General features: G+C 43.0%; 1 protein-coding gene across 4 annotated transcripts in view; it reads left to right on the forward strand.

Annotated features, from left to right (window-relative positions):
* LOC146195799 (arylsulfatase B-like) overlaps window positions 1-8,028 on the forward strand; it is a 67,916-nt gene extending 59,888 nt beyond the window's left edge. For all 4 annotated transcript variants that reach the window (XM_084597926.1, XM_084597923.1, XM_084597925.1 and 1 more), the window contains 3 exons: window positions 4,701-4,891; window positions 7,024-7,278; window positions 7,754-8,028. In XM_084597926.1, coding sequence (XP_084454052.1) covers window positions 4,701-4,891; window positions 7,024-7,278; window positions 7,754-7,882 — 575 coding nt within the window. In that variant the 3' untranslated portion in view covers window positions 7,883-8,028. The remainder of the gene's footprint in view (window positions 1-4,700; window positions 4,892-7,023; window positions 7,279-7,753) is intronic.
* The last annotated feature ends 7,716 nt before the right edge of the window (window positions 8,029-15,744 follow it).

The raw sequence follows: 15,744 nt of genomic DNA on the forward strand, positions 1-15,744 counted from the left end.
TGCGTACAGTGAGAAAAAAACTGTCTAAATCTAAAAAGTGGCTAGTAGAGCATGCTGAAATCGAACAAGTGTGGGTGCATCTGTTGCAAAAAAGGCACATCCGCATGAAACGACTTGTTAGTCTCGGGTTTAGACTAGGCTTGGAGCTGTAGTTTTCTGAAACACAATTGCCTCGTGTAATATTCGAATTATTAACATAGGCTAGCGAGTGATTGCAGCTTCGATTGCCCTTAGCTTCTTTTCTAGGTAAGTAGTTTTATTGTTTACACAAAATACTCTCGCGATCATTGGGCCATTGAAGAGGGGAGCGAGGTAACAAACGAAACAAAGTATACATAACTCAACTGCTTACAGGGCTATATTACACATAATAGCGTGTCACTTGGCCATTTTTTATTTGTGATGCCAAATATTTTAAAGAATTCGGGATGTATCTAGTCCTTTGCATCATATCAATCATGTAGTAAATTGTGCCTTTGGTTCGAACGCCGACTTTTAATCAGGCATCTTAATCTCCTCCTGAAATCATCACTTACTCCTTGTCTACGCTAACACAGGTACCACCACACAGCCCATCGTTTTCCAGGATGAATCTCTTCAAATGTTATACATGCACAGCGCAGTTGTTTCTTCTACATCGGTCGGAACCAGGCGGTCACACCGGAATTTTTTCCGGTTCGGTTCGCGTTATAGTTCGCGCCTTTAATCTTCGCGAATTATTTGGGCTCCCGAGAAGCATTTTCTTCCGGTTCGAACCGCTTAGACCTTGCCGAACCGGTTAGACCCTTCTCAAATGGTTCAAAAGGGTTCCGAAAAACAAAACGTACAGTTTCAGGGACCCTATGTTTTGTAAATGGTCTCGTCCCCACTGGTGGCATAGGCAGGACGACTCCATTTACTATTATTGCTTTTATTTTACGTCCTGTATTCCTTCTTCTATATTCCCTTCCCACCGTCTTACCGGCTTTTCTTTGTTTAAGTATCTCGCGCTGTAGTTCACAGATTGCACAATTACTGCCATTCCTCCAATTTGTTTTTATAAGGCATAGTCTCGGCTAAGTCACTTCGGTCTGCTTTACCTGGTCACTCTCCCAGCTTAAGATTTTTGTCCCAACCTCCCTTGCCATCCCGTGCACCTGGTCACCCATTTTTTGAATTTTCTCTCGGTAGTGCACTTTATCTTTCAGCGCTACCTTTCTAGACTGTCTTAAGTACTCGCATCAGTGATGGTGGATAAAGCGATGAAACTCATTCTTTGTTTCGACATCGTAGTTGTACAGGCCGAAACAATAGCACACCAAGTAGTTCGTGAATTTATCGAAATATGTCGCTCAACCTACGAGTTATATGCTATTATTTCACTGCCTAGAAAGTTATTCTCTCGAATAGTGCAACTGTCTCCATGAGCGGTGTCTTTGCTTAGTGTAGCGACCCTTCGTGTTTGGGATAAAATGATGTCTCGACAACAGAGATTGGTGCTATGTATGTGGCAATATATTTTCCTTTGTTCTTAACATCATTTTGCAAGGGACGATTTTTCAATGTGGTTTTGATGTCAGCGGTGGCAACGGCTCTTGGGAAATAGTGTGCAGAGCGTTTTACAAGCAGCTCTAAAAGAAAAAATAATGTAGGTAATTTGAAAGCAAAAGTGAATCGGAACCATAACAACCGGTTCTGAGCAGTTTTTCTTATTTGTTGCTGTTCGGGTTCAATTCCAAGAAGGCTGAAGAAATTGGGTTCGCTTCGGTTCCGGCCGAAAATTTGGGCTCTGTTTCGGTTTTAGTTTTGGTTCCGGCTCCGGTTTGAAACCCTGGTAAAAGCCCGACTGAAAAGGCGAAGTGCCCTCAAGCCACGTATTGTATCATAAGTCTGCAGAGATGATGTAGGCCCTTCAAACCTCGTGGCATGTTTTCGGCTCGCTCTCCTGAAGCCCTGACGCATCCACACTAAATTTATTTCCCAGTAATAATACAAATAGGTATTCATCAAGAAAGATCTCGACTTAATCAATGGGCTTTCAGTGATGTTAGGCTCTGCCGGGGCACGAGTGCTACCAAAATTTCTCAGTGTCCCGCATTCTCAAAAGGGTGTTCTCTTTAAAGGGACACTAAAGAGAGAAAGGAAGTGGGTTTGCATCGATAGAATGCCAGTTCCTGATTACAAAAAGACCACTCTTACTGAAAACAGAGCTGTTATAAGGTAGTAAAGAATAATAACAGAAATACAGGTATCGCCACCACAGCCAAACGGCCGAGGCTCGCAACTACAAATCACGTGACGCACTAGGGATCCCGGAGGCTGACAAATGCGAATTACGTTGCATGTTTGAATGCGGTAGTACGGTTTTTCTCAAAGATGATAACACGCTTTTATCATACGTAAACGACGGCGAAAAGACAACGTAAACGTTGTAAGGCAAATACAAAAATATACTTGGAGGCGCCACAGGCGCCCACTTCAGTTTTGGTTATGTTTCGGCTCAGGCATTTCGTGCGCACTCGGATAGTTTGTTTGAACCTGCAGCGCCTGAATTACGAGCTTGGAGCAGCAGATGCGCCTTGATGGTTCCCATTTGAGCATTCGGAGGCACGAGCGAGCGAAATCCGCTACCGCCGACACACTCCTTCGTTCACACTTCTGTGCCAACATATCGCCGCCGTTGCCGCTTCGACTGCGACCTGACCGCTTGACTGCAGCTACGTACGCCACGAAAAGCATACATATGCTGAGTACCGAAGGAAAAACTCATTATCATTCAATTGTTCACTAAATCATGGCACATCTGACCGACATATACTGCGTCAACAAGACCTTCAACGTGCAATTTGCAGGCGTCGTAAACAAAAGGGGCATACTTGCCGCTCATACCAAGGAGAGCGTCGATATATTGCGCTCGTCGCCCGGCGAAAAAAAGGGCCTCGGGTGAAAAGTAAAAACTAAAAATAACGAACCACCAGAAATACATTACAAAAGGTTAAAAAAAATCGATTTGAAAAAAAAAAAAAAATCCGCCAGAAGCGGTAAGACTCGATCTCGCTACTGCTTGCTCCGTAACGTTCGGCGCTAACCGCTCGGCTACGCCGCTTTTTTTTTTCTTTATTTCCGAGGTATACATGAACAACAAATTGTCACACTTAATAAAATACTTCAGCTGCCCTTGAGCTGACGCGTGTGAGGTTAAAATTTCTTAAATTTTACCAGGTCATCCACAACTTCTGCCCACTGTGGTGGGTCGGGGAGCGCGCAGATACATTCCCGTAGATAAACAGCACTTTCAACAAAATTTTCACGTACACTGCGAATGTTAATATCTTCATGCCTTACTTGCATCCGTGTTTTCCACAAGCTGTGGAGGCCCAGAAGCATTATTAAATCATAGGGTACGTCTTCGTTCTCCACCGGTGAAAACCGGATGCCATAAGGGTTTAGTGGTAGCTCTTTTTTAATTGTTCTTTGTAGCACGTCCCAATGAAATACTGCATCCCAGCAGTCTAAGAATATGTGTTCAATTGTCTCTGGCTTCTTGCAAAGCAGGCAGTTTGTCGTCCAAGGGACATAGATTCCTTTTTCGTGAAGCCAGGTTTTGACGGGTAGAGTGTTCGAGTGCACCTTAAAAATGAACGTTTTGGCAGCCGGTCGAACTGGCATCCTCTTCACTCGTTTTAAAATATCCTGCCCTGGGCCTCCACGGTAGGGCTCTCGATACAAAGGTGCCGGCAGCATTATTTCCACTAGGTCCTTATACAGCTTTTTCTTGCCAACACTGTACAAATATTCACAAGTTGTACAAATATTGTACAAGTTTCTGTTGCCGGTCTAAATATTACAACTTCTTGATCATCGGCGCATGCTGCCTGCTCTCACGTCTTGCAACTAATGTTCTGGATGCCTATGCGCACTATATTGTGCACTGGATCCATTTTAACATGTGGAATTTCACAGCGCTGGCAAATGTAGTGGCGCCGGCACTCCGGTCATGTTCTGCTACCGTGGACGTAATTTTCGCTGAACACGGAGCTGTAGCACAAACCTTGAAGGAAAAAAGTGCGACGAAGCTTCAAAACTGACAAGTGCAGCAGCGAGGACACTATTTTGCTGGTAACTAAATCTTATTTGTATGTAAACATGTCACGAAGCGTTGCGATGACCGAGGGCTCGGTTTGTTTATACACAGTGCAAGAAGGAGCGCAAAAGCTTGAGAAACATGTAAAGTATTGTGCATTACAAGCGCTCTGTTTTTTTTTTCTTCCTTTATGGGCCCATCGCTCGGTAAATTACTCTCTTCATCTTTTTATTTATTTCGGCTGAGGCCGTCATTGCGAGTACGCTGTTGCCAAGTTGACCCTTGAGGGATGCGACGCCGCGGGCCGCGCCGGCTCGCTGCTATCACGGAGTCTCCGCTTACGTCATAGTGTTCGTCACTGAACTCCAACTACGTAGTTGGAGGCCACAGTTTGAATTCGACCGGCGGGAACAAGAAAAAAAACCTCAACTTCTTATCGCAATATCTCAGCAATTCGATTTTTTGCTGCCGGATATTCGGCGACAGTGTCACCAAATGTAGTTTATTAGATTTTCATACCATCTTTGGCTGTCTTTAGTGTCCCTTTAAGCATTAGAGTTCCTATACAGGCACGTTACGTGTAAGAAAAAGATTATATGGTAAAATATATGCTTTCGCACTGTATTTGATTTTGTAGGCGGTGATGTACAGACCCTTGGTCCACTCGACGGCATTGACATGTGGCAGTCGCTCTCCACCGGTGGCCCTTCGCCGCGCATCGAGGTGCTACTGGAATTCAATAACGAGACCGACCGTGCTGCGCTTCGCTACCTCAACCATAAGATTGTGCTGGGTACCTTTTCGGATGAAGTTAGCAAGCGCTATGAGGTTTGATATCTTTCTTCAATTCGCGTTTCACTAACCTAACAAAAGACAGTAATTCGACTCTCTCAAAACTTTAGCGTAAAAAGAAACATAATTGATGTGTTAAGGGACCCTATACATCAGTGAGAGGAAACACTGTAACATCGACGGGCAGAGTTCTGACCGTAGCTTCTTTCTCCCAGCAATAAAAAGATAAACCAAAGTAGATGCCGGGTGGTTTGATGGTGACAGGGCATCCCATGGCCGCGACATATGTGAATACTTTCGTCATATGGCCGCAGCCGGATGTAATAAGAGACGTCCTTATTACTGGAACATTGTAGGAAGAGAAAACCGCGGCGAGACTAGAAACGAACATATGAAGATGAGCAGGTGGCTTAGAATCGCCATTTCTGCAGCCACTGTAAGAAAGCGTGAGGAATGATGTGCATTAATCCCGGTACCTAGCGTGAGGGCGCCTTATTTCGAGCACTGGTGAAGGTTTCATCGAGACTGGAAGGGTAGAGAGGAACTTGAACCTTCCCTAGGCGATAGCGTTTTAGCGGTAGTTGAGCGCTCTTTCGCTTATCACTAGGGTGCTTAACTCAGGGGGTACTCTTACATGCTGGTGCCTTTCGTACAACGCTTAATTTTCAGTGACCCAGAAATAAATACCCTGCTCCTGGGATGCGTGTTTATTGTCCTTAAGCGCATCTTACGTTGGTCATCTGATTCAAAGTCAACACAGACGACTGAGGCGTGGCTGGTCGCCTTTTTAGATATTATTACAATATTACATTTTATTTTTGATTCAAGCAGGCGGCTTGCAAATGCAGACAAAGCGACTCTAAGAACTGACAATTTTCAATTTCATGGACATGGCAAAAACCTAAAGTTTGAGCTTTGTAAAACATTGAAAACAGCGATGTCTTTTCGAGAGAGCAGGAAGAGATGCAATGAAGAATGGGGAAGTAGGCAGCTGTGAAGGAAGTGATGCTTCGACGTATACATATAGACACCACATGTTTCATTTCATTTTATTACCTTAAGGCCCCTAAAAATGGGTGTTACATAAGAGATGGCAAGATTAAGAATACATAATCACAATAACAGTAAAGTTTTGACAGTTTCATTGAACTCTAGTGTGCAAGTGATGAGAGCAATGTTACGGGAGGCGGGAACGAGGCGGGAAAACAAATTTCGCAGGCAGTAAAACATTTTATTTGGAATTTTGGATATATGGAGTCGCCATAGAAACCTGAGTAATTGTGCTTAAAGAGGGTACGTTACTTCTGTACAACGAAATAGGAAGTCGAAGAAACCGGCTCTGGTGGACCTTAGCCGCCATAGCGTGATCAGTACCGCTCACTCCATTTTTACCATTTTTTTTAAAACCAGCACATTGCCGTCGGCAATATCCTTTCAGAACTGGCGAGTCGCCCAAGTCATTTTTGGTGGAGTTTGCGGAATAGTGAACTGTGCTCATCCTGCCTAAGTAAATTTGACGTTTTGTTTGTACTGCGATCGACAGCTAATTTCTGGACTTCGTCGCCCTGCTGTGCCTACCAACAGAACAAGAATCAGTTTGGTGACTTACTTGAGAGCTTTAATTGCCAGCTATTTTTGCTATGATTTATGGCACACTCCGGTAATGAACCATCTGAGCTCTCCACATGAATGATTACGCAATTGGTCAGTGTCATGAAACAGAAAACGACAAGCAGTACTCAAAAGAAACATGCGGATTTTGCATCTAGTCATTCTTCTGATCTAGCGGCAGAGAATAGTTGGGTTTTTTAGCAGCAACCTCTTTCTGCGTACATAGGCGGCCAATATAGCGAGAAGTTATGCGCTATTGTTGTACGAAGACGCAACATTTCGAGCTCGAGACATAGAAGCGATCGAAAAATGATTTTAAGATTTTTCTTAAACTCGGGGTGAGCATTATGCTAGTATCGCTTTGTAGCGAGACTCAATACTAATCATGCAAATTTGGAAGACCCTGGTCGTGGCTTCTCTGCTCACAGCAATGCCCAAAAATATTTGTCGCCACACATTCTGCTCTTTAGGTGTAAAAGGGTAAATAACTATATGAACAAATATATGGTTAGCCTATTTAATATTGGTAAGTATTTAAAACGTGAATTTTCTTGCAGGTCATTGGGGGCGTGAGACCCGGTATTGATCTGGATGCGTTGCAACGAAACTCAAAGGCTGGACGCGTGTTGAAGCGATTTTACGGCAATCCACAGCTCTTCCTTCAGGGCTTCGACAAGAGCTGGAGGCGCAGAGCGACAGTTAGGTGCAACGAGCACGGTCGCACAAACTTCAACTCGAGCAGCAAGGTTTTCTTGTTTGACTTGGAATCCGACCCTTGTGAGCTGCGCAACCTCGCCGACACTAACGTAACGGTGAGATGACGACGAATGAACTGGGAAAAACGGGCGCGTGATTTATTTCGATAAAGCTTGATATTTCGATAAGTGTCATTGCCACACCCCCCAAGCATTTTCTTATGTTAGTCACTGACTATACATAAAACAATGACACGATCCGTAAAGAAAAACTTGCACTGCCCAAGAAATTTTTTATATGCTTTCCAAGGTGAGCAATATACTCCTGCTGAACTAAAACAGTAAGTGCATCCAAAAAATCTGTAGCTGGCTTTTGCTTCGGTGCATCATTCAATAAAAACAACAAAACAGTGTAGCCGTTTACGATGAAGTACCCGCTTCTTATCTAATCCACAAAATACGGCGGTTAGCAGCATAAATGCACAAACGACTACATTCAAGGTGCTGAAAAGAGTGTATATGAAAGTCGCCGGAGCATGAATGCTTCAAATATGGATATATTTTTGTAACTGTTTGTATTTTATATTTGCAGCTCTTGACGGATCTTTTTGTGAAACTTGGTGCCTATCTGAGCACACTGCGACCCGAAATTAACAAGGAGATCGATCCCAAGGGATTCCCCGAGAACAACCACGGTGTTTGGGCTCCGTGGATCATCTGAACACACAACAAAAAAATTGTTCGCAAAACGCGACAGACGAGCGTTCGAAAGCATAGGTTTTATTAAGAAGACACTTCATTTTAGGCTCTATACGAGCATCTTTTATACTTTACCAATGGTGTAAATAAAGAGCGAACAGCACAAATGGCGTGAATGTCTTGCGTGTTATTTCTCTCTGAATTGTACAGCAGGAGCCGCATCTACTAATGGCATTCGAAGTTCCAAAGTGCTCTCACATCAATGAAAATAGTCTAGACATCTTATACTGCTTATGATGTTTTCGAGATAATACCCCTTTGCACCCATTTGAGAGGTACGCAAACGCCACTAAGGACTGTCAGTAACATAAAGCACGTAACGTTTCTTATTTGCTGCAATCGAGCTTTTTTACTAGACACAAAAGCTCCTCCACTTTCAGTGCTCGACATTTTTAGGCAGTTTGAGGTGCTAACGGCAAAGGGAGCACTATACTTTAAAACTGTTGGTTTTTCAGTAGTAACAAATATTCAGTGGGCGCTGTTTTTATTGGCTAGTTATCGACTGAAAAGAGAATTTCCAGAAAGGGGTATGAAACACGAATCATTCTACGCATTCGTATTTTTACCTAGATCTCTCGTGCAGTTTCATAAAGCGAAAATTAGTCATTTCCTGGTTCTTCCTCTGCTTGTTTCTCTGAATGAAATTAATATAAAAATTGTAGAACAATCGAGACACCTTATGCAGTTGGTTATTTGATCTACAAAAAGCGCAAGTATCCTTAAGCCCAGATAAGGTGAACTTTAAGCGGAAAGACGCTAAATCAGCAATATTGGCCTAATATAGTTTTTGAGAGGGAGAAGGTTTAAAAAAATTACGTTACGTTTACGTTACTTCCTAATGCGAAATTTGAGTGCAGCTCGTCGGCTGTTTTACCTTTTTCGATAGATGGAGGCAGAGATTTCGAGCAAGACAGGTATGTACTATCACAGAAACCTATTTTATTTTTCACACATATTCCTTCCCAAAACACACATCTAACAGTTCTTAACTGTCGTGAAGAAAGTTTTGTGGTCGGAGAAATGAAGAGAGTAAGTTATCGGGAGGTTGCGGGAAGCAGCGTGTGGGCCCATAGAAACGTGGCGCGGCGAAGAGACAAATGCCACAAGCTGCAGACAAGAAGAAAGAACCTTCGCAAATATCTTAAACTGACTTATCTTAACTGAATATCTTAAACGCTGAAGGTAAAGTTAGCAAGAGTCTAGCCGAATTGCTAGACACTTGCCTCAACACAGAAGCCTGCCAGGAAGATCGCAATTATCGCTACGGTTCTACTCATCGTCCCTGCTTCTTCTTCCTACTTCCATCTACTTTCCGTCCTGGTGACGAAGTACTACTTTACGCACATCTACGCATCCCCGGCCTTGGTGATAAATTTCACCACCACTACCTTAGTCCATACATGGTCATCTTCCAAACTTTCCAAACAAAGTGACTCTTATTCAGCCCCCAGCCGATCGACGTCACCGTGGCACTAAGATAGTTCCTGTGTCACATTTGAAGCCATTTGTGTGCCGCGATGCAGCAGTTGCTTAGGAGCGGCCAGGCTGGCCGCTTCTGACCCCCCGGGAAAATTGCGTGAGCCTTCCAATGATCTTCTTCTTTCACGTGTGCATACCATCGTCATCATCCTGCGGTTCCACAGGTGGCATGCGTCTCGGTTGTCCATCGGAATAAACGCCCGACACGGCTTCCCTTGCCTTGCCGTCTCGACCTTGCCATCTCAACCTGGCCTTCTTGCACAGATAGTAGACCTCGGTTACACGCTTAGAAGATCTAGAACAAAATCCAGCGTAGTTCCGCAGTTGCTTTGAAAGCAATAGTCCTGTAATTTTCTGGGGGTTGACATACTGCTTATAAGGACTCATCCTGGGATTTGAAATAAAATAAGTACTCACTATTGGTGATAAATAAGGATTTCAAATTGGTGCAGGTTGCTAAGGCTTTCGAGTAGAGACAGCGAGCTCTATATAGCGAAAGGAACCGCTAGCACAAGTGTATTGAACGCAATTTGCAATAAGTTAGACAACATTTTCTGCTATGTGCCCAGTTCGGTGACAATGGTCCTAAATGGACACCTGGGCTTCTGCGTCTTTGCAGTGAAGGAGACAAGTAATACATTTTGCTCGCATTGGAGGATAACCTGCACCTGCAGAAGTAGTTATACCGGTTTGGTTCCTTTTGCATTATAGCATGGCGCCTTGAAACAATCTACGAGTGAATCTTATCCTTGCTGTTACTTTAACTGAGGTGTACTGGAACCAGCTTTTGCGAAATTTACCTAAGACACCTATGAAGCGTTAAACAGGCAATCCGGTCGCATATTTGGACACAGCCACTCTTTCGCCTCTTTCGCCAGCCTTTGACGTTATGTTAAAGATGGGTCCGAAGTTCAATCTCGAGCCTCCGACGAAGAAGCATAAGATTTTGGCAGTTGTGCACAGAGTGACAATGAAGGCGCCATTAGAAGAAAGGACCAGTTGTGTCTCGGAAGGTACTTACTTCATAATGAATACCTGGGGAGCCCCAAAAAAGAAAGTTGCGACCTGAGACCTTTTGTTGCCCACTCTGAGCAGCCTCAAGCTTCTTCAATCGGATAAGGAAGGTGTGATCGACATGCTTCGGTCTGCAACTTTTGGGGCGAAGGTGACCGAGAAAATCGTATAGCTGAATTCGGATAGACGTGAGGAGAAAATCCACACCTGCGAGCAAAATGTGTTATGCGCCTCCTTCACTGCGAAGACGCACAAGCCGGGATGTCCATTTAGGGTCTTAGTCACCGAACAGGGCTCATGGCAGAAGATGACGTCCAGTTTTTCACAACATGTGTTCAAAAGACTTGTGCCACCTAATCATTCAGAAGTAAAGAGGTCGTAGTCTCTAGCAGATAGCCTTAGTAACAGGTTTGAATCTGTAAAGGGGGTTTTTCAGTCGATATTGAGGGCTTGTTTAATTAAATGCATCAAGATGAGGTTTTAGAATCAGTCTATGAACGTATTGAATATTACAGGATTTCTGTTATCCAGGACAAATGCAAAGGTGAACTTGGATCCCACCTATACTTTCTAAGGGTGTGTTTTAGTTACACCATTGCACAGCCCGCGGCGGCAAATAGTTTGTACAAAAACAAGGCATTTGTATTAGTTCTAGAGTTGTGCCTTTTTATGTAACGTGTCTTTAGCACAGTTCTATTCAGCTCTTCAAAACAGATTTCATGACACGTGCGTTACCAGACATTTAAGACATGTTGAGTTTATAATGAATTGAAACTTATCCTCAACTACGAGCTCACTCATGCGATGGACCAAATTTTAAAGATGTTTATCACCTGTTCTAAGAACATGGTCCCCCCCCCCCCCCCCCCCCCCAGTTTTGCTATCTGCGAGACCATTTTTGCCTTAGACCTTAAGCCCTTGTGTGATGGACACGTGCCTTGGAAGTATGCACACAGGTTTCAAAAGGCATTTTTGCCATATGAACCTACAGAGTGGAAATTGTTAAAGCGCAACATTGGCAACCTACGTTTCACAAATGCACTTAAAAAGAGTTGCCCATACGGTATGCACAAAAGCCTTCCCGAACAGGTTAACAGACTTACCGCTTTTTGCTTTCCGCCTTCTATGATGATAACGGTTGCTGAAAGTTTGACAATAAAATTGAAGGGATTGGCCAATGGTTCTGTAGAAACAAGGAACGTTGAAGTTATTCTTTACCCCCACATGATTTCTCGAAGAGTGCCTCAATCATTTGGAGAAAGTAGATGTTTTCCGCCCCCCACAAGCATTACTCTGTTGCGCAAAGAATTATAGTAGTGAAAACCCTTAAGCCTGAAAAATTGAGCACCAAAATATATGCTTGAAGTGTGCCGTCTGTGATACCTATTCTGTCCGACCTCCTATAGAAAAGTGAACATTGGGAAACTGGTCAATCTCTAAACAAATGGCACAGAGAGTACGACAACTGCTTTTGATCTGATACAGGATGCCACCTGGCCTAGAATGTGAAAAAGGGCAGAAATTGCTCAAGTACGTTTCACCGAGTCCGAATAATTAGCAGCAGAAATACTCGCCAGAATGCGAGGTTCTCGAGACATTTTTAATGCAAAGTAATCAGCTGTGTTTTTTTTTTCTATGAGCGCTTGCGCGAGAAGGTTGGTATTATTACTTAGGTGGGCCATTAATTATAAGGTTGTAATCCGGTGACCGTGCCTATACCTTTCTTCGCCTGTGTAGTTCGTGTTCTTTCTCTGGTTATTTTTCCTAGTAAAACTAGGCCTCTTTTTTTTTTTTTCTCGGCGGCAGGAGTGTGATTTCTTCGTGTATCTAAAATACCTGTTGTTACAAGGTGTTAAACGTTCTGGCATGAGCATTTACTAATGCCACAAAGCTCGCCCTTTCTTTAAATAAATGCATTGTTCAAACACTTCGTATATATTGTATTTAAAGAAGCCACAAAGAGCTATACTAAAAATGATACCTTGAAAATCCTTTTAATTGATGGTATCACAAGAATATGCGTAAGATGGAACCTTGGGGCAGAAGGTTAAGACGAATATCTTTCTTTATTTTCTGGTTTCCTTTCTTACGAAACATAGTTCTCCTGCAGTAAAACTTCTAGGTGATTCCTCTGAGTTGGATCACCAACTTTTAATTGCAGTATATTCGTCCTTTTGAGATAATCTAGAGGAGCAAAAATTCTGCAACCAGGTGCTGCCGCCAAAATGACATGACTGGAATCAACCAATTTCCAGTTAAATTCAAAAAAAGGAAGTCCACTTCCTGGAACTCCCTTTCCGCCATGTAAGCAGAGTGGTCAGAATTCGTAGGCATGCAAACAGAATCAGTAAAATCCAACTGAAGTGAAATGAACGCGTTGAGAAAAGAGAAAATTACCGCATTGCACCATACCTGGAAAGTTGGATGTTTGTTAAGTTTGGTAGAAAAATTACAGCACTGTGCTTAGTATGCTAAAAACAGAAATGTCGAAAGCCAGATTAGGGTATCTTTTCAGTAACTACATCATCACTGTCATACATACTATTACCATTATCACTGGCGCTACCATAATCATTATCAACTAAATGCACTGTCATTGTCATCGCTACTTCCACCATTATCATTGTCACTAACTACAGCGTCATTCTAATTACTACGATCACCTTCACGGTAGAAAAAGATAATTACGTTCACTTTCTCGCCAGCCCGGCGTGGAGTACATGTTTTAAGCTCTGATTTTCTTTAAGTTACATCCCGGATCGTTTGCGGTAAAAAAGGTTTTGTACGGAAGAAATTTTTATTATCGTGTACAATTCACTGACTAATATGTAAGAAAGTGGTAACAAAAGACAAAGGTTTCTTAAATTGTTGGGAAGGGATTTATGTTTGGAATGTATTGAAACTGACCACAAAAAAAGGATTTTCCTCTAGACTCGTGCGCCTTGCGATGAATAAGTATAGTTAATGAGGATGGGGTACCATTTGATTTTATTATGCTTTTGGGCCTCCGCAGTGTACGGGATCCTAGTTGGCAGCCTTTCACTGTGACGGGGATGCAAAGCTTGCTAGAATTTATATTTGACTGGTTATGCATTAGTTTAATGCCATACTGAAAGTGGTTTTGGAACCTTCCGACTTGCTCTCAGGAATAAAGCCTTTGTTGTCCTTGCGGCAGTTTTGATGTCATGAGGCCAGGTTTAAAATGGCTGATCATGATGTCCCTATATGTACATAGCTATGGGCACGTCATGTTGTGATTTGAATTTTGCTTTGTAAAATATTGTGTCAAAGCCAGGTAATAAATAAAAAATATGATCGCGTGGAATAGTGGTTGACGCGCTCCGCGGAGAGATCGGAGGGACAGTGGTTAGGTTCTTGGTGAACAGTTTTTATTATCTTCATAATTTCACTACCAAGGGACAAATCGATCGAATTGGTTGTTATGTTCATGTGTGTGCAGCGAACAGACATGAAGGTCACCACGAGCCTAGAAAGACATTCTACTTAATACACCGCTATTCTTGCTCCATTAATGATGAGAGCTCTACATAGGTGATTTACAATTGTAGGGAATGAGGAAATAAGCTCAGACATGCGTTGAAAACTCTTTGACTTTACAATTTCAGGCAAAGACATAATCCCGCTTAGACCTGCACCATGAGAAAGGTGTGCGCGTCGAGGGTAATCGAAACCAACCTATTACGGTTGGTTTCGATTACTCTCGACCAACCTTTCGCTTGTTCCTTGCTTTCGGCCTTTTATTTGTTAGAGAGGCGTTTTCTTGGATAGATAGAAAGTGGACCTTCCGCGCGGAATGCGTACCTTTTGCCCATTGATGATGTGAACGTATTCCTTTTATACGTACGGTGACTCTAAATGCAGTTCACACACTACGCATGTTTCGTCCAGTTTCTTTTCAACACTGTGCAAATTCCTTTCCCATTGTTCCGAATGCTAATTCCTTTCCCATTGTTTCGAATGCAAATTCCTTTCCCAATATTTGCTGCGGTGACTAAGCATATATAGTTGCTTAGCGTGCCATAGCTTCAGCACAATGGAAGACCGAGGACAGTGAAATACAGGTATATGAATGTTGCACTCCACAAAAACCACCAAAATCTAGTCGATTCTCGTCTTCCTGTGCGGGTTGTAGCAAGCAAATGAGCGGCGGTAGGGGAACGCGCGGACTCTCACAGATCTTCAGGTGGAACTAGCTCCAGCGCTTGTAGCGGACTCCCGCTCCGGCGACATGAGCGGCTTCAGTGCGCCGCAAAGGGCAGAAAGCACACTATCCGATATTCTACTGCACTATACTCACGACATCACATACATACTCATGTGTGAGGTAACTGCAAGTATCTATAATTTTTAAAGATGGTGAGTTCAGAATAGGAAGACAATCTTTTTGCAAGAACAAACTTGCAGCCGCACTGCAAGAAATAAGCTCATTAGCCAGCCACAACATTTTTATCCTAAATATTTCTTTTTAATCCCAGCTGGCTAGCTAATCCCAGTTCGCAGTGTCAAGTCGTGAATAAGTTTTGGAATGAAGAAACATTCGTTTTCTAAAGCCATGCAGTACTAGAAACTCCGACGCTTTCCTTCGTACTAAACCGAAACTGAGCGCAGGAAAGCGCAGGAAGTCCGGTGCTGAACCAACGTCCGGTGATGACGAGATTAGGTGAAAAAGGCGCCAATCCCAAGCTTCGAATACTGGGATGTTTCATGCGAAAATAATGACCACGCAGTTGACAATGGCAGGCCTTTCGCATTCATCGAGCCAATAACGGTACTATTAGATTCTAAGAAACATTGCTTAGTACACCTAATGTGAAGTGATATTATACTCGAATACTGAGTTTAATAAGGTCATTTGTTACATGTAAAACGATAAATTTGCACAAAATGCACTAATTTTTACAAGTACACAAATCAGTTCAATGAATTAAATACTATAGCACTGACCAGAGAACGCTTCCTCCTTAGCCGAGCACAAAAAAACTGATGCCCACACGATAAATGGTTTTGTTGTTAGCTGCATTTAATTCGTATGGGAGGGCCATTTCTGGGTTAGTACAAAACAAAAAACATTACTATAGAACAATGCAGGCAAAAGGAAAAAATAGTATGAATTTGATATGCATAAACCGAGTAGGACCTGCGAAATCCGTAGCGCACAGATGCAAATCTCTGGAGACTACGACGAGCATTGCACAAAACGGGATTTCATTTTTTCTGCACGCGGGGCGGTCAACTGCCGCTTCCGTACACCCTTGCCACGAGAAATCCCCGAGTTCAAATTCGATCCATTCTGTTTTTTTATCCTTTTTT

The sequence above is a fragment of the Amblyomma maculatum genome, chromosome 3 (assembly GCF_055883805.1).
Source record: "Amblyomma maculatum isolate TAMU_Amacu chromosome 3, ASM5588380v1, whole genome shotgun sequence".
Classification (NCBI taxonomy): Eukaryota; Metazoa; Arthropoda; class Arachnida; order Ixodida; family Ixodidae; genus Amblyomma; species Amblyomma maculatum.